The 15668-nt window shown below is 40.5% G+C and overlaps 1 protein-coding gene across 1 annotated transcript; it reads right to left on the reverse strand.

Moving 5' to 3' along the window:
* Nucleotides 1-3326: 3326 nt before the first annotated feature.
* lonrf1 (LON peptidase N-terminal domain and ring finger 1) lies at nt 3327-14676 on the reverse strand. The gene is made up of 12 exons (XM_044206422.1): nt 13822-14676; nt 12257-12375; nt 11463-11585; nt 10428-10616; nt 10201-10318; nt 9935-10010; nt 9578-9692; nt 8792-8913; nt 8498-8656; nt 7737-7899; nt 7448-7597; nt 3327-6685 (listed from the first exon to the last, which is right to left on the reverse strand). The coding sequence occupies exons 1-12, from the start codon at nt 14117-14119 to the stop codon at nt 6536-6538; spliced, it is 1782 nt and encodes a 593-aa protein (XP_044062357.1). The 5' UTR covers nt 14120-14676; the 3' UTR covers nt 3327-6535.
* Nucleotides 14677-15668: the final 992 nt, after the last annotated feature.

Here is a 15668-nt window from a genome sequence, read left to right on the forward strand (position 1 = left end):
AAAGAGTAAAGCTGTGAGCCGTAAAACCAAAACAATTGGCTGAAAGATGCTAAAGCGCCCTAGCTAGCTGAGGGGAACTGTAGAGTTGGGTGATAATTCTCTAGCTTCAATGTTGGAAAAATAATCTCATTTTATGACAGTATCACATTCTGTATCAGCTTGTTCCAGGTCTTCATTGAAGCTATATGATGTTAACACTGAGTAAAATATTCAAACCTAAGACATATGTTTATAGCTATATCCCTCCAGCAAGTCGACACATTCTAGATGTCTTATGCATCATTTCCATTTCTCCAGAATTTAACAAATAATTAAATAATAATAAACCTCTGGATTTGAACAATGTTTGGCTGCAGGGCATGAGTTTGTAATGACTCACCCACCAGTGGGTCAGTGAGGTTTAAGTAGATAATGACGTGCCTGGCAGATTGACTAACAATGGAAAGAGATAATTCATAAATCAATAAAAATAGCAAAGATGAATAAATCCGATGACACTATTAACAAGTTGTTGGTGAAACTCTATTCAACAGCGATGAACCAGGCTGTGTTAAATTTCGTCTGGCTTGCACACTCTGCTGTGGGGGGAAGCCACCTGTGGCACTATTTTTTGGTCACAACAACTTAGCCATTTTGTCTTTGCAAACACATTGAATCACATCTAGCTTGGAGCATGCAGCTGGCCTCTGACACACATGAAAACACACACTTTCAAACACATACTGGCTGCACAATACAGCATACAGTACAGATGGAGAATCAAGACACACATCACAAACACAATACTGGCTCTGGGAATAACCTTCCATTATTACATTTGGCTCTCTGTCCTTCAGATACATAGATGTACACAAGCAGAACACAGACCACTTTATACAACTGTGAGGACCATACGAAAGCAGCCCCACAGCCAGGTGTGTGTCCCAGCAGGCGGTAACTCTACGAATCAGTGAGCCAGTTGCATGACATCATGTCTCCTGCAGCGGCCCCCCACTTCTTGTTTCTCCTGTCCTTCATCTCCCAGCAGGTAATCTGCCGATCTGCTTCATTTGTTTTTTTACATTTTTTTCTACAAGGAATCACAAAAGGACACCCATCCCCCTAGTCTAACCTGGTAAATTAGCTCCAGTGTTGCCTCAGAGTTCTTTGTAGTGGGGCAAAGGGATATCTCATCCATCTTTTATGACATGTTAAACTGTCAATCATGCAACATGGAAGGTCAAATTCTTTTGTTCGCCTCACAAATCATAAGTTTATGGCTTGAATCATCAAGTGTCTTCTTCGGAAGGAAAGGGAAGAGCTTGTCCCATGGTGCTAACAGATGCAGGTGGCCAATGTGTTTACCTTGGCTCTCAGAGGCACTGTCACACAAGGGCGTACTCATGGGTTTATGATCGTGTTGACACTCGAGGGGATTATACAAAGACAGAAACAAGTAAGGTTTATCAGCTTCAGACCCATGGGAGAACACACACACACCCTGAAAAAACTCCAATACTCCAAAGAAGAGGGGCATTGAGCACTGCAGAAAACATGCACACACACACACACACAGAGCTTGAGTTTGAGCTCTTTCCCACTATCTCCCTTCTACCCTTCACTCTGCTTCAATTCACCACACTCATATCTGCAGGAATTAGCTCAGTGCATGGTGTCTTTCATGCTGTGTAAGGTAAACAAAATGCTTTTCACTTCAAAGACAAAGTTTCTCAATTTCCTAATTGATAATCCTACTCTTGACATTAATCTTTGTCAGGCTAGGTTTTGTTCCTATGACAACAGAGCTGCACTCATCCTTTGGTGCTCTCTGTGGCTCTCTTGCTGTTGTTCTATATTGCACAGAGAGCAGGATAGTCTATTTTGGTGGATGCCCCAGTGAGTTGTTCCATAATTATGGAGGATAATTATTAAAGATTCACACACATGCACACGCTCATTTGTATTAATATGCTTTTCAGGACTGAAGCACTTAATTCTAATGCTCTCTGTCGCACTTTTCACCTTGACCCTTACCTAACATGAATTCCAACTTTATTCCTAAACCTATAATTCTAAACTAGTCAAAATATCCTCTCTGTGAAAGATTTTGTTCCACTTTCTATCCCTGTGAGGAAATTCGGTCCTCTTAACAGCAGAAATACAAACACACACACACACACACACACACATAGCTACAGCCAGTTCCCCCTTTGCGATAACTCCTACAAAACGCCTGCCATCCTTACTCCGTCATACACAAGCAGGGAGTCAGCGCAAGCCGATGGATCAATTTAGTACAGAAAAGCTGTGGCATTCTTCAAATGTAATGGGCTTTGATGTAGACGCTGAGCTGCATTACAGAACCCCGCTGAAGCCAGTGAAACCTCTTTTCATCTGCCTGCTTCCTATGCAGAGGACGCTGGCAGGAAACATGTCTCACTTCTGCTACGCAGTTTTTTCAGCATGCACACCTACACTCACACATCCTCTTTTACTTTCACTAATTTATGTTCTTTTTTGCTGCATGTGAAATAACTACTTCCTTCCAGCATGTTTCATATGATTGGTTCTCCCTGACAGCCAAAATCTCACTTTTGACCCTATTTGTGACACCTAGATGATAAGTGTTTTGCCTTTATGGAATAGAAAAGCCAGACTCTTATGCGATTTCTCCTTGTTTATTAAGTATGATTCCATCTGTGTAACACTACTATCCTTCCACAGCTGCAGACTGCCCCCTGGTGGAAAGTTTGTTCATAGCATGTGTTTGTATGTTTTGATTTCCTATATTGAAAGATTTGATTGTGCTGTAGTGAAGATAACACTTTGCAGTGGCTTCCTCTCAGATAGACACATTGGTCTGGATTGGATAAAAAGTAACTGCTTAAATCTCAACAACTATATATCAGAAATATAATAGGTAACTTTGATATCATAACCCATGGCATTTCTCTGTGGCTGTACAGTCTAAGTTTAGGCCGCTAATTTGAAAATACCCCAGATTGGACATTCACTGGGAATACCCACTCTATCTATTCTGATTTTAATTTATAACCACAAGAGCAAACCCGAGGCTTGTTTCACTCTGCTGCTGCAGCTGCAGCACTTCACAGATCTTCCAGTAATTATAACTGTTTCCAGGCCAAAATGTCTCGCTATCAGTATGCGAGGCACGTTTCACTCCCATCACCCCTCCTCTCTACCAATTTCTGTCATGCTGTGAATTGCAATAGATCCCGCCACTTTCATTTGGCTTGTAATGTCACCTTAATGACCAAAAAATTGGTTGCATAACATTCAAATCACTCAGACACAAAACAGGCACATTACATGAAGATGATGCAGAATTTGTTTTGAAAAGCTTTATTTATAATACCATTTAAAAAGTCATCCAGGGGGCAAGCAAATAAACAATAATCAGATCAAGATAATTTACTGCTCTTGGCTTGGAGGTGGAGGAATGAATACAAATTAGTCAGACAGAAATTGCTTTAGTTTCAGTGGGTTTAAGTGTACTTCAACTTGCTAACATCAAGGTCTTTGAGCACAGAGTGTAGAGAATAACAGTGCCTGTCTCTAGTTCATACAGCCCACAGACCACTAACCATCAGACCACATCAGCCAACATTTTCCTGCAAGCTGCACAAAGCAAGAACACGCCATCATGGTGCGTTTCACAGCCTTTCCCAAGTACACAAGTGTAAGACTCGTTCTCACGGAGAATCGCTGCCAAGAACGGGTCACTTATTATGCTTTGTGTTCTGTGTTGGAGAGAATGTGGACTGAGAGCAAACTGTTTTAACTGTGTTGGAGGACATTTTCTGATAGCCCAATTATACTGCAACTATGGCTAATGGACATCTGCCAGGGTATGAAGCTGCAGTCTAAATGAGATGAAAAATCATGACTGTGCTGCAATGCATTAGCAGCACCAAAGTTGAACCTATTAAGAGATGACAGGCAACTTAAACTTTAAGTTGACAAATAGTTGGATCAAAAATATGGGGGTACAATCATTTTTCCCCAAAATATATGTTGCATTTAATCATGAAGTAAATCACACACAGGTGCAGAAATTAAGTTATTTTTTAAACAGAGTAACCAATATGAGACAGATTGCTGTGATCAACAGACATCACCATTTTATTTGATGAAAGGTGGCATCTTTAAGTAATAAAAGTGACACACAGAAATATGCATGATTTGAAAAAGAGAAAAAAAAACGTGTGAGGAACTGTAGCTGGGCATCAGAAAACAAAACACACAAAACAATTTCACTGTGCAAAAATATTGGTCTTCTCTGATAAGAAGTAGGACAGGGGAGTGAAATTCAGCTGCGTGGCAGGTCATTCAAAAATTCTATAAGAATCTCAGTCCCTTTTTGTTTTGAGTGAGCTTTAATCATGTCTGGTAGCAAGAAACCTTTATGAAATTTTTCAGTGAAATTAACGCTACTAGCTTTGGAGACATTTTGTGATAACTGGCACATTAAAGTCTTTGACTCCAATGTCAATCCCAGACATCTTAAGAAATGGTAAAAACAGTGTTTCTTGCCCTCAAGTAAAGTGTTAGTTCCCAGGTCAGAGTTCAGTGGTTAGCATGTTTATCAGGTAACCAATGCTAACCCAGTATCCATCGGTCTATTCATTGGTTCGTCCTTTAGTGGGACGTTTTTGTGCGTATCGAGTCTCATGATCAACCTTTATATTCTAAGCTAGCTTCAATATCACGCTGTATCATACAAACTGTATCTTTAAGTGTTTGCTGGACTAATTCTGACTGTCTAAAGCGATATGTTGGCCATGAAAAGATGGTAGTTCACTGTCCACCATACAAAAGGCATGTTTGTCCATGATGTAGACAAACATAAACACAGTGACTAGTTAGCTAACAATTCCTTTAAAACACATAACACAGAAATATCTATGGCACATTTATCAAAGTTAAAAAACAAAACAAAAACCAAAGCTCTTTTGTTTCACCCAGTTAAGCCCGTATTTGTTAGTACAGTAACTATACATAACATTGCAGCTTCAACATACCACGGAACGTAGCACTATATCAATAAAAATCAATGGCAAAAATCACACAGTCCATCCTCTACGTGGTGTAGGAACTCTAAGACGTGCAGGTCTCCTGATGATTGGCCCAGGCACTCAAAGGCACCATGACTGGTGGTAGAGGGGCCAGACAGACAGGGAGACACAGCAGGGGCCAGACGTAGGTGATGTGGCCTACACAGAGGCACCGTAGGGGAACTCAGCCCTAGTCAGACCCTAGCTAAATTATTTTACAGCTATCCCTGCAAGAGATGTTAAATACTGTGTCATGGGCTGATGCTTCATTTATAACCACACATGACAGTAGCTGTCATCAGTGCTGACACCACACAATATGTAATTTAAAAAATAAAATAAAACAACAACCAATCAGCTAATGAAGATCGCGACTGACAAAAATGACTCCTTATTAACAGCTGACACACATACATACAGTGCTGCATCCATACAACCATCAACATATATAATCACGCAGGTTCATACTGTAAAACAAAGTTGGTACGTCTCCCATTCACTGACCCCATCTCCTCATTGTCAGAATTTCACAGACTTTTTCCACCAGATGATAACAAACTGCATCCAGAGACAGCAGCCACGTCAGCAGCTTTCATTTAAAAAAGATCCTCCAGCTGCTGCCATTCCATGACACTATAAATTATTATTGCAATATTTACTAATACTAAATAGGGATCTTTTAAGCTTATTCATTAGTAGAAAATGAGCCATAGTCAATGGCTGCCAAGGCCAACAGATGCAACTATGTAAGCATTACAAATAGTGCCCTTCGGCAATATCCAAATAACTCTGTATATTCAAAATGATTACCTGCAACACATGAACTTTAATCCTCTGATGTGCATAGTCTCTACAGATTGTGTGTGCTATCAATGTTTACTCTCACTCCAAACTTAGCTATGTTAATGCAAAGAGTCTGATTTAAATAGGCAACACATGACAGTGCAGTATACTGCACTAGCTCGGCTAATGCTGTTGCATGTTCTTCATGTTTATAATAATTGGAGAAAAAACAGTGACATCTAGTGCCTATTTTCAGCTATATTAATTGGAAAACTAACTGATTTAGTTTATCCACAAATAATAATTTACCACTTTTGATGGACCTAAATGAGAAACATTTTTGGTCAACCCTGTAGGTCTTACTGATACATCAAATACAATGTGTATTCAGAAACTATTATGAAACGTTGAATTCCCAGTGAACAAAATGGTGTAAGAAAGATAACATGTGAACTCAAACAGCAAAAACCCAACTCTGTACAAATGCACTATCTTCAGTAATAATATCACCATCTTTCTGCTATTGACCAGATGATTTGGCCTTGAGCTGTGACTTCATGGTCCCTTCATGGTTCAGAGTCCAAAACCCAACCCCAACCTCTGTGGTGTGAGTGCATTCTTTGATTTCGCTCCATTCGTGCACGTGCATTATTTGACTCACAGCTAGTTGTGGCTACAATACCACTGTGCTGTGGAATCTAGCTCTGAGAGAAGTACTCAAGGACGAGGCGGAGGTGTCCCAAGCGGTCTTTGAGTGAGGTCAGGGACAGGACAGTGGTTTGATAGGCAGGGTCCAGCTGGAGGACAGACAGCAGCCACCAGCACCAGGCTGGACCGTTGGACGAGGCCTAGAGGATAGTTACAAAGGCTTAGAATAGAAACATATAACCTTGTTTATCCTGAAAATACATAAAGTACCACACCAGCCTTTTTAGTACAAATGACTTGACATTACTGGGTTTTTTTTTCAAGCATACTATAATGTTTTGTATTTCTACATTGTGTCTGTCTCACCGTCTAACTGGCCAATGTTTTCCATTCATTGAAACTCTGTCCCTATGAACATAATGTCTGTTTTTATTGCTGTCAAAGTTAATGTTTCCACTGTGCAGTAATGGAGCTCTGAGTGCACTTTGATTGGAAAAGTTGCATTACCATAAACCAATAGGTGAACTTTGAGGAAAAAAAAGCAATAGATGAATGGAGCATGGATAAAACAGAATTCTTTTTTTTTGTAGGCTTTGGTTTGCAGGAATGTTTAGTATGTATGTACTATGTATGCAGTAAGTGGACTAAAACATGCCACCACATGTGTTTGATGACTGTGGAAACACTGGGTTGCATGCACCTTTAAGTTAGAAAACACATAAATAAACAAAAAAATAATAAACCAAATAAATGGTCCACATTTTTGTAACGTCACAAGGGTCAGTAAGGAAACGTTATCATTTCAGTGATGGACAACATGACTGACTACTATCGGATATAAAATAAAATAAAAACAGGTAAATAAATGCTCAGCAGTACCTGGACACAGTTGGAGAAATGTGTTGTTATAAAGAATTAGAGCTACAGTAAGAATGACACTTATCACTTATTAAGGCCCCAACCTGAATGTTTTCCTCCTTCTCTGGCATGCTGCCGTACTGTTTGTTGATCTGCTCGCGAATGCGGCTGCCAAGGCGCTGGTACCAGTCCTGAGCCTGCTGGTACACGCTGTCATGCAGATGATGCAAAAGCTCCAACTCGCTACCATCAACCTGGGAGAGAGAGGACGCATAGACAAAAAAAAAGGTCAAGAGAGAGAAGAGGTCCAGTGATCAAGTTGTCCAATTGGAATATTTTCAGTGTGTATCTTCTGTAAGTGTTGCGGTAGTTTGTGATCTCTGCGACCCTGACCTTGAGATCCTCCAGGTACTCTATGTCGGCAGTGTGGTAGCCATCTCTCTGACCTCTCTTAAGCACCCTGAATCTGCTGCCACCCACTGTGTCCACATAGGACCGTCCATCAGGCAGCAGCTCCAGAGTGTGGATCTCCAACATGCAGCCATAGTCTGCAAACCTGAGGCACATGAGGCAAAACCATGAGAGTCTTAAATGTATACTTCTTAATTCATCTGCAATGTTGACTTAGACGAAAGGTTTATAAACTTGCATAATCAATACAACGAGCTGCAGAAACACCGTTTAAATTTTTTTAGATTATTTTAAATATATATCAATAATCATGCTGGGAAATTCAATACCATGCTAACATACAGTGGAACAAAAAACAAATATCTGGTGGGGGATGAAAACGCACAGCAGATCTCACGCCAGATTGGAGACCATGCTGCTATTTCCCACCCACTCAGGGTCACATATGACTGATTTAAACTTTGTCCACTGTGCTGCTTGCTTGTGCTGCATCGCCAACAATCCGCTCACAGCGGTCTCAATCTGTGAGCGGATTGTAGCTTCACATTTAGGGAAATGTCAAACACGGTCTCTCCATGCCCAGTCTGGACAAAATAACTATAAACACCTGTGTAAATGTACAGGGTCTTAAACTCACCTGGTTCATAACTGGCTATATTTTTTGCCACATTATTATCTACCCAAATCCACAATTTTCAAATAAATATGTTGCTTTGGATAACTAAAAAAAGTAAATTGCATACCCCTTCCCATGCTCATAGCTGCACATGCCAAACTTCTTGGTGCCAGTCTCCATGCAGCGACGCATCATCAGCCGATATCGAGGCTCAAAGATGTGCAGAGGGCAGGGCACGCCAGGGTAGGCCACCGTGCAAACAAATATAGGGATGTCCTTAGTAAGACTGCAAAGGACGAGAAGGATGAGGGGCAAGAGAAGAAAAGATAAAGAGAAGTAATGGAGAGAATTGTGGGAATAAGGCGCGATTAAAGTTGTTACAATGAATCACAAGTGTAAAATGTGTGAAGCAGGTGCCTACTTGGACAGTTCAGCCATCTCAGCATCATGGACCTGTTTCCTCTCAGCCAACTGTGAGGGAAAAAGTCGGGTCATGATGTCCTGAAGCAGAACTGTGGGGTTGTACTTCCTGTTTTTAAAGTACTAGAAAGAGAAAAGTAAGAGTAATCAGGTATAATAGAAACATTATGATGCATATAAGCAATTATACATAACCCCATTAATATTCCAAAAAATGCTACAGTAAAACAATTCACTGTATTGCAACAAAGAAAAAGCGCCACCATTAAAATGTTGTATACTGCACTTTGGTGCAACAAAGTGCAATTTCGGACAGTCCTGCAATTCATTTGTAGATATAAAATATAGATTTACTAATTTAGTATTTTATTTGAATGTGGTCTCAGCTGCGTATGCATGTAGATAAATGCATAAACAGCTGACACAACAGTAGAATTTATCATAGACGTGATCATTTATCACAAGCACAATAGAGGAATGAGGAACCAGGAAGCTCTCTTGTCCCGTAACTTTATGTGAATTTACTAGTAGGTGAGAGGTGTATGAGAAATCAATTATGATTAGCAGAAAATCCAACTGTCACAAAGCTAAAGCAGAGAAGTGATGCATCTCGCCCTGCCTGAGCTCAATTTGGTGTTATTGCCACAATGCGGTGGCAATAACAAAGCATTAAAAATGAAGCAGCTTTTAAAGTAGAGATGTTCATGTGCTAAATACAGGGTCTAGCAACCTTTTTTTTCCTCCATTAGGTTTAAAATGGATGTATGAGGAGTCTGTAGGTGGTTACCTCTTGTAGTGGCTGTTTGCAGAGTGGACAGCGGAGGTTGTGGTCCAGACTCCTCTCTATGCAGTTTTTACAGAAGGTGTGACCACAGGGAGTAGTGACTGGCTCAAAAAACAACCTTCAGAAGACAGAGGAAGACATACAGTAAGCTTTAGTTAAAAGATGAGGAAGAATATTTATGCTATTTGTACAGTTAGCTGTAAGTCTGGTGAGTGTTTGTGTATATACTGCATGTGTGCTAAACATTAACCAGAGAGCGTGGAGAGCGAAAATAGAATCAGCCTGTTATATGACTCAGGTACAGACAAGGTACAGACAGCAATGCATTATTGATTAGAGCGAGTATTCCAGCACACTGACCTAATGCAGAGAGGGCACTCAAAGTCTGACACAGTGAGAACCCCCAGAGTTTTCTCTCTGCGGTGACTACTTTCACCTAAGAGAGAGAGAGAGAAATGAGACAAAACACAGTCACTTTCAAGCTTTATGATGAGTTTGCCCTACTGTAGAAGAAGTAGCAGTTATGCATTTTCAAACCATCTGGTGGGTGTTATGGTAAAGCTGTTTGTAGTGACAATGAAGATGATTCATGATGAGGACAATGATGAGGATGCGTGTGTGCGTACCCCTGCCATGCCCATCTTCCTTCCTCGTCATCATCTCCTCGTCCTCTTCAGCAGCAGGGAGGAAGGAAACAGCTTGGCAGAGACTGAGGCAGCACTCAGTACCAGAGTCATGCTTCACCTTGGACACACACAGTTTAATCCTTTAGGATTTACAGTATATTTGCACTCAAACACCTCCCACAACCAAGCATTAAAGTGCCCATGAGAACAGTAAACATTTCCCTCACCTGGTGTGCATCTCTCCTCCCTTTTCCCTCTCTGTCATCCCCATGTGGATGTTTGAGGTCCTCAGGGTGAGTTGGCCCCTGGGAGCCACTGAGGCTGGTAATGGGGCAGGGCTCTTTCAGGTACTCGGACACCACTTGCAGGATGCAGGACACCTCATCCGGCACCGCCATGCCGCCTGCCTCCAGGATCTGTCATTTGAACCCATGTCATGGTACAAATAAGGGTATTAAGATAAATGTGTTTGTTTTCACAGGTGCTGTAAACTAAAATCAAATGAAAAGAGTGAAAATTGGTGTTGAAATTGGAAATAAAATTTAAAGTTAAATGTGAATGCATTGGATACCTATTGCATGTTAAATGCATGTAAACTAATTTTTACGATATGTTGTTTGAATGACAGAACTGTGATAGTTGAACGTTTTTAGGAAGTTAAAAAGTACTAATTCTTCTATTAAAACCACCACTACTAGTGCTGCTACTAATGATAATAATAACAACAACAATAATAATTAAATAATAAAATATAAGTAGGAAGAATACATTCACACTACCAAAACCCCACACAAACTAAAACTAAACTGAAAAAAATAAATAAATAAAAACTTATTTTAAGCAAAGCAAAATTAACAACTAATGGAAAATCTAAAATTGTACCCACACACACTGAAAACAATCTGTAATCAGAGCAGACGATCATGCAAGTTAAGTTTGGCTTCAGAATATGTGAACCACGATGTGACCTATAATGAAAAATCACACATTCATGATACTGTTCAGATCTTTTAATAAACTCAAACTCATCATTTATGGAAATAAGTTCATTAATCACATCAAAGATCCGTACATGATGTGTGCAGGTCTGTTTACAATACTATGGGGTAATCTGTTATACTGTTTTTTTTCTTATTTAGAAAGACGAAATAAAACAACATGTGCAATCATTTTATATATCAGATCCCACATCTGCAATTTCGTCTTTCGGTGTAACTTTACATTAAATAGCCTCTGATGAGCGGTCAGTGTGATAAACAAACCTTCTTGATCTGGCTCTTCGCAGGAACAAAGTCAGCTTGAAGATTTAGGCAATGGTGGAACTGGATGAGGGCTTCTGTCTGCTGACCCATTTCCAGCAGTACATTCCCTTTACGAAAGAAGCCCTGCACAAACAGAACAGTGAAATCAGCACATCACTGCCTGTATGGCTGACACGTCTAAAGCGCCTCACTGCAGAGAACATAAAAATTCTACGCAATCAACGTCATCAATAAGTTAATCTGAACTGTGTTGTAGTATGATAATACTTGTTTTATTTTTTCTACTTGTGCACTGATTGTCATTTGCATGATGTATTGCTGTCAGCTAAATGCTTAAACAGTGAAATGTAGTATGAAATTTGTAAGTGATATACCACATCTCTTCAAATAAAATGAAACAATAGAAAGGATTATATACAGTGGGCATTTCTGCATTTGCAGTGAGCCACCCACTGGCGCAAAGTTATTAAATGACATTATGACATAAGTAGCTGTTTGCATAACTCTTGTGAATGACATAACATCAATAAAAGCAGAGAAAATCGCTCTAAAGGGGTCAGCTTTGCATGTTAAAGTAAAATATAAAAAGATGAATAAAAAAAACACAGCAGCTTTTCTTCGTGATTACATGTGTGCCATTACATGCATGTTACAAAACCAACCAATGGAGCAAATGCTGGGTTAAATTCAGCAGACTTGCACAGAGGCTCCAACAGATTTACTCGTGCTGTGCAGAAAAGGACACCGTAAAAGCGAGACATAATGTGTCTGGCCAACACTATCCTGTCTCTCACCTCAGTCCAGTTAGGACGAAGGCAGCAGAGGTAGTCGAGGTCTGTCAGAGCATCAGAGAAACGCATCAGGCCCCAGTTCGCTTCAGCTCTGTACACCTTCAAATTCTGATCGTCTGGGACTAAGGATGCAAAAATATATAAACAAATAAAAAAACAGAAGCGAGAGTAAGACAAAGAGAAACAGTTCTCGTAGCACTGTAGAACCTTTAGAGAGCTGTGGCTTTAATGCTTAGACTATATTTACGCACCAATCTACAAACAAACATGTTATGACAGGCATGGAAAAGCCTGAAAAACTATTATTTCTGCTTGCTTTGGAACATGAGGGAAATACAAAAACTTGTGAAGGGTGACCCAATATTTTGGATTGGTATTGGCGCCGATACCTTATTAAATAGATCATGCATCGACAAGACGTGACTGAGCCACATGAAATGCCTTTTTCTTAGTCAGTCATTATAAAATTGTAACAATGTAATTTTTATAAGCTTTGTAGAACAATGTAATTAAAATTTGCACAAACTTGTATTGATCGGCTTGGTACAACATGTCGGTTTACAGTGAGTTTAGGTATCAGAATCAGTATCAGTACAGAAAACGTGCAATTGGTGTATCCCTACCCAAAACAGAATTTAGTTGTTGTTTTTTTTTTTTATTTGATGAAGCATCAGGTCAGATTTCTATACAGAAAAGTTCAAACTTCCAAGGTCAACACTGTGAACTGTATGTGCACATATGGTACACTGATTCACTGTATCACAAACACACCTAGGGACGAAGTTGTCCCTTTTGGAGAAAAAAAAAGCTCAATTGCACATACAAAGGGTTAGGTGCAGATGACCAGTAGCTGTACAGATAAGGTAGTAGAAAAGGGTTTGCAAGAGTGTTTCTAGGAATCCAAGGCATTTAGCTGGGAAAATATTACACTTCATCTTCTTAACCATTCACTGCTTTTCCATCCATGAATTGACAGCAGAAATATACAGAAAGCTTGCTCTAAAAACAGAAATGGCCTCAGCCTGTCCAATATTTAGTTCTTCCAGACAACAGCTGTTATAGCTGCTACTACTGCTTCTTGTACTGTGAAGAAGAAACGTTAAACCAGACTAATGCAAGTTAACTTTTTCCAGTGCATCTATCTTATGCTGCACATAACATTAGGGTTAAGTGTTTGATGTTTTGCCTAAATGGTTCAATATGCACACAGAGATAAACAAGACTCTTGCTATAAAAAGGAAGGCGCATCTGGAGACTGTTTACTGACCCAGTTATACATTCAGGTCATCAATAGCCTCAGACAGTGGATATAATGAATGCCATGGCATCCAGCTCTGTGCTTGAGACACCAAGTTCCCTCTCCTCTTTGTCATTACACCTCATGTATATCTGCTGTGCACATTATGACTGTGTTCTGGAGAGCAGAATGGGATGCACCATCAGTCACCATGCAACAACCAAAACTGGGACATCAAACTAATTGTCCCCTTACTGAAGTGTGATATTAGGTAAATGTGTCATGCCCCCCCCCCCGACTGATGTAATGATGTCTTGCATGTGTCTCTTACCTAAGTCTAGCCCCTCGTTTGCGATGCGTAAAGCTTCTGTGAAGTCGTTGGCTTTGAGCTTCTCCTGTACATGGCACTTCATCTTTGTCTCGTCGGGGCAGCACTTTTCAACGACACTGATGAGCAAAACGTTGTTCTTCATGCTTTTCACCTCCCTTTGTTTTAACCTCTCTTTGCACAACGGGCATTTGGACGGGAGGTAACCCCCCACGCATCTCCGGCAGAACGTGTGACCGCACGACATGGTCACCGGCTCGCACATCAGGAAGAGACAGAGCGGACACTCCAGCATATCCATGGTGGACGGCTTATTTCACCAGTCCGGAACAACGTCCCTCGGGCAGAATTGTTGGCTTTTTCGTCAAAGCAATGTGGACGGCGAGGCTTTTCTGTGTAATAGTACTGCATGGACCATTTAAATAACACACTGACAGCTAGCGATACAGTGAATGTGTCCCCTCTTTGATCACATCTGCTCGAACCCGACCGGGTTTCTATCTAGCTAGGCTGCTGCTAATTTGAGCTCTCAAACGCTCACCTCACAAATGTCCCTTTCGTATCAAATTTACCCATTGACATGATCCATTTTATGCCCTAACTTAGTCTTTGGTTTGGGACACATAACGTCTTCCCTTTTCAAGTAGGTTGAATTAAAAAAAAACCCTCAGCTGCCAGTTCACTGCGCCGCTTTCCTCGCCGCTCCAAACTCCATAAACGCAACACGAACCACACAACAATATTTGCACATTAATATTCTTTCCTTTCGGTAGCCCGTGTCCGTGCTTAACCCCTGTAGCGAGGTATCCAGAGCCACAAAGCTGGGTTACTATGTAACACCATTACGTTACGTAAATAAAGATCACGTGACGCATCAGCGCGCAATCCAATTGGATGAAAGGATGGCTTTCCGCCCTGTTGTGAAACCAAAGGATGCCGAGTTTCATAACATAATTTCTGCGACAAAACTTCATTTTTTATTCGGTTGAATTAAAACACCTTAGGGGAAATTAGTTGATAGTGTCGTGCGTCTAGTCAGTGGAGTAATACTAATTCAACAAGAGTGCAGGAAAGTGAAATTACCCTGTCACAGTATAGGGAATCCCAGCACAGGATAATAATAACAGCCAGGGGGCGGGGTGGCAGGGGCATGACATAAGCCCAGTTCTGCACATTGTCCGTTTTTACGTGCATACCCAAAAAATTAAACCACGTGTAAATTTACGTTTTGTAATGCTTAAAAAAAGGGTTGAAAGTCTCTGTGGAGGTGCAAACAGAGACTTTTAAGTTGCGGTTATTGTTCATAAACACAAAAATAATTTTCTGCGGTTTCAGGCGAGGTAGGACAATGCTGCGGAGCAGATCAGTGTTATAAAAACCCTTTGTAAATCTGTTACACAAGTCGGTGCGTGTCAGGTGGAACCAGGAAGCCATTCTGGGTCAAGGCAATGAGACTAGATCCTCCGGCTAGCTAAACACAGACACTTTTTAGATTCACATTATATCCCGCTGCCTCAGAGAGCCACAAAGACACCCAGACCCTTGTGTGAAAAACATGCTTTACATAAAGCAACAAATTCGATTTACGTAGTCTTCCCAAGCGGCTATTACTCAACAGATGGTGGGACAGTGTTGAAAAACCTTTGTTAAATTCATTCCTTAACATTATGTTCTATTATCTATAAAACTGTGGGTAAACTAAATGCTACACAAAGGCTAGACCTCTCTAACACTGTCATTTTGTTACTGGATTAATGTACACACACCTAGGTGAAACTGCCTAGTGTCACAGACGTAGATGTGGTATACTTCAATATTCAAATTTACCCCCCCTAAGGATTTGGCTCTGT

The sequence above is a fragment of the Siniperca chuatsi genome, linkage group LG8, assembly GCF_020085105.1.
Source record: "Siniperca chuatsi isolate FFG_IHB_CAS linkage group LG8, ASM2008510v1, whole genome shotgun sequence".
NCBI lineage: Eukaryota > Metazoa > Chordata > Actinopteri > Centrarchiformes > Sinipercidae > Siniperca > Siniperca chuatsi.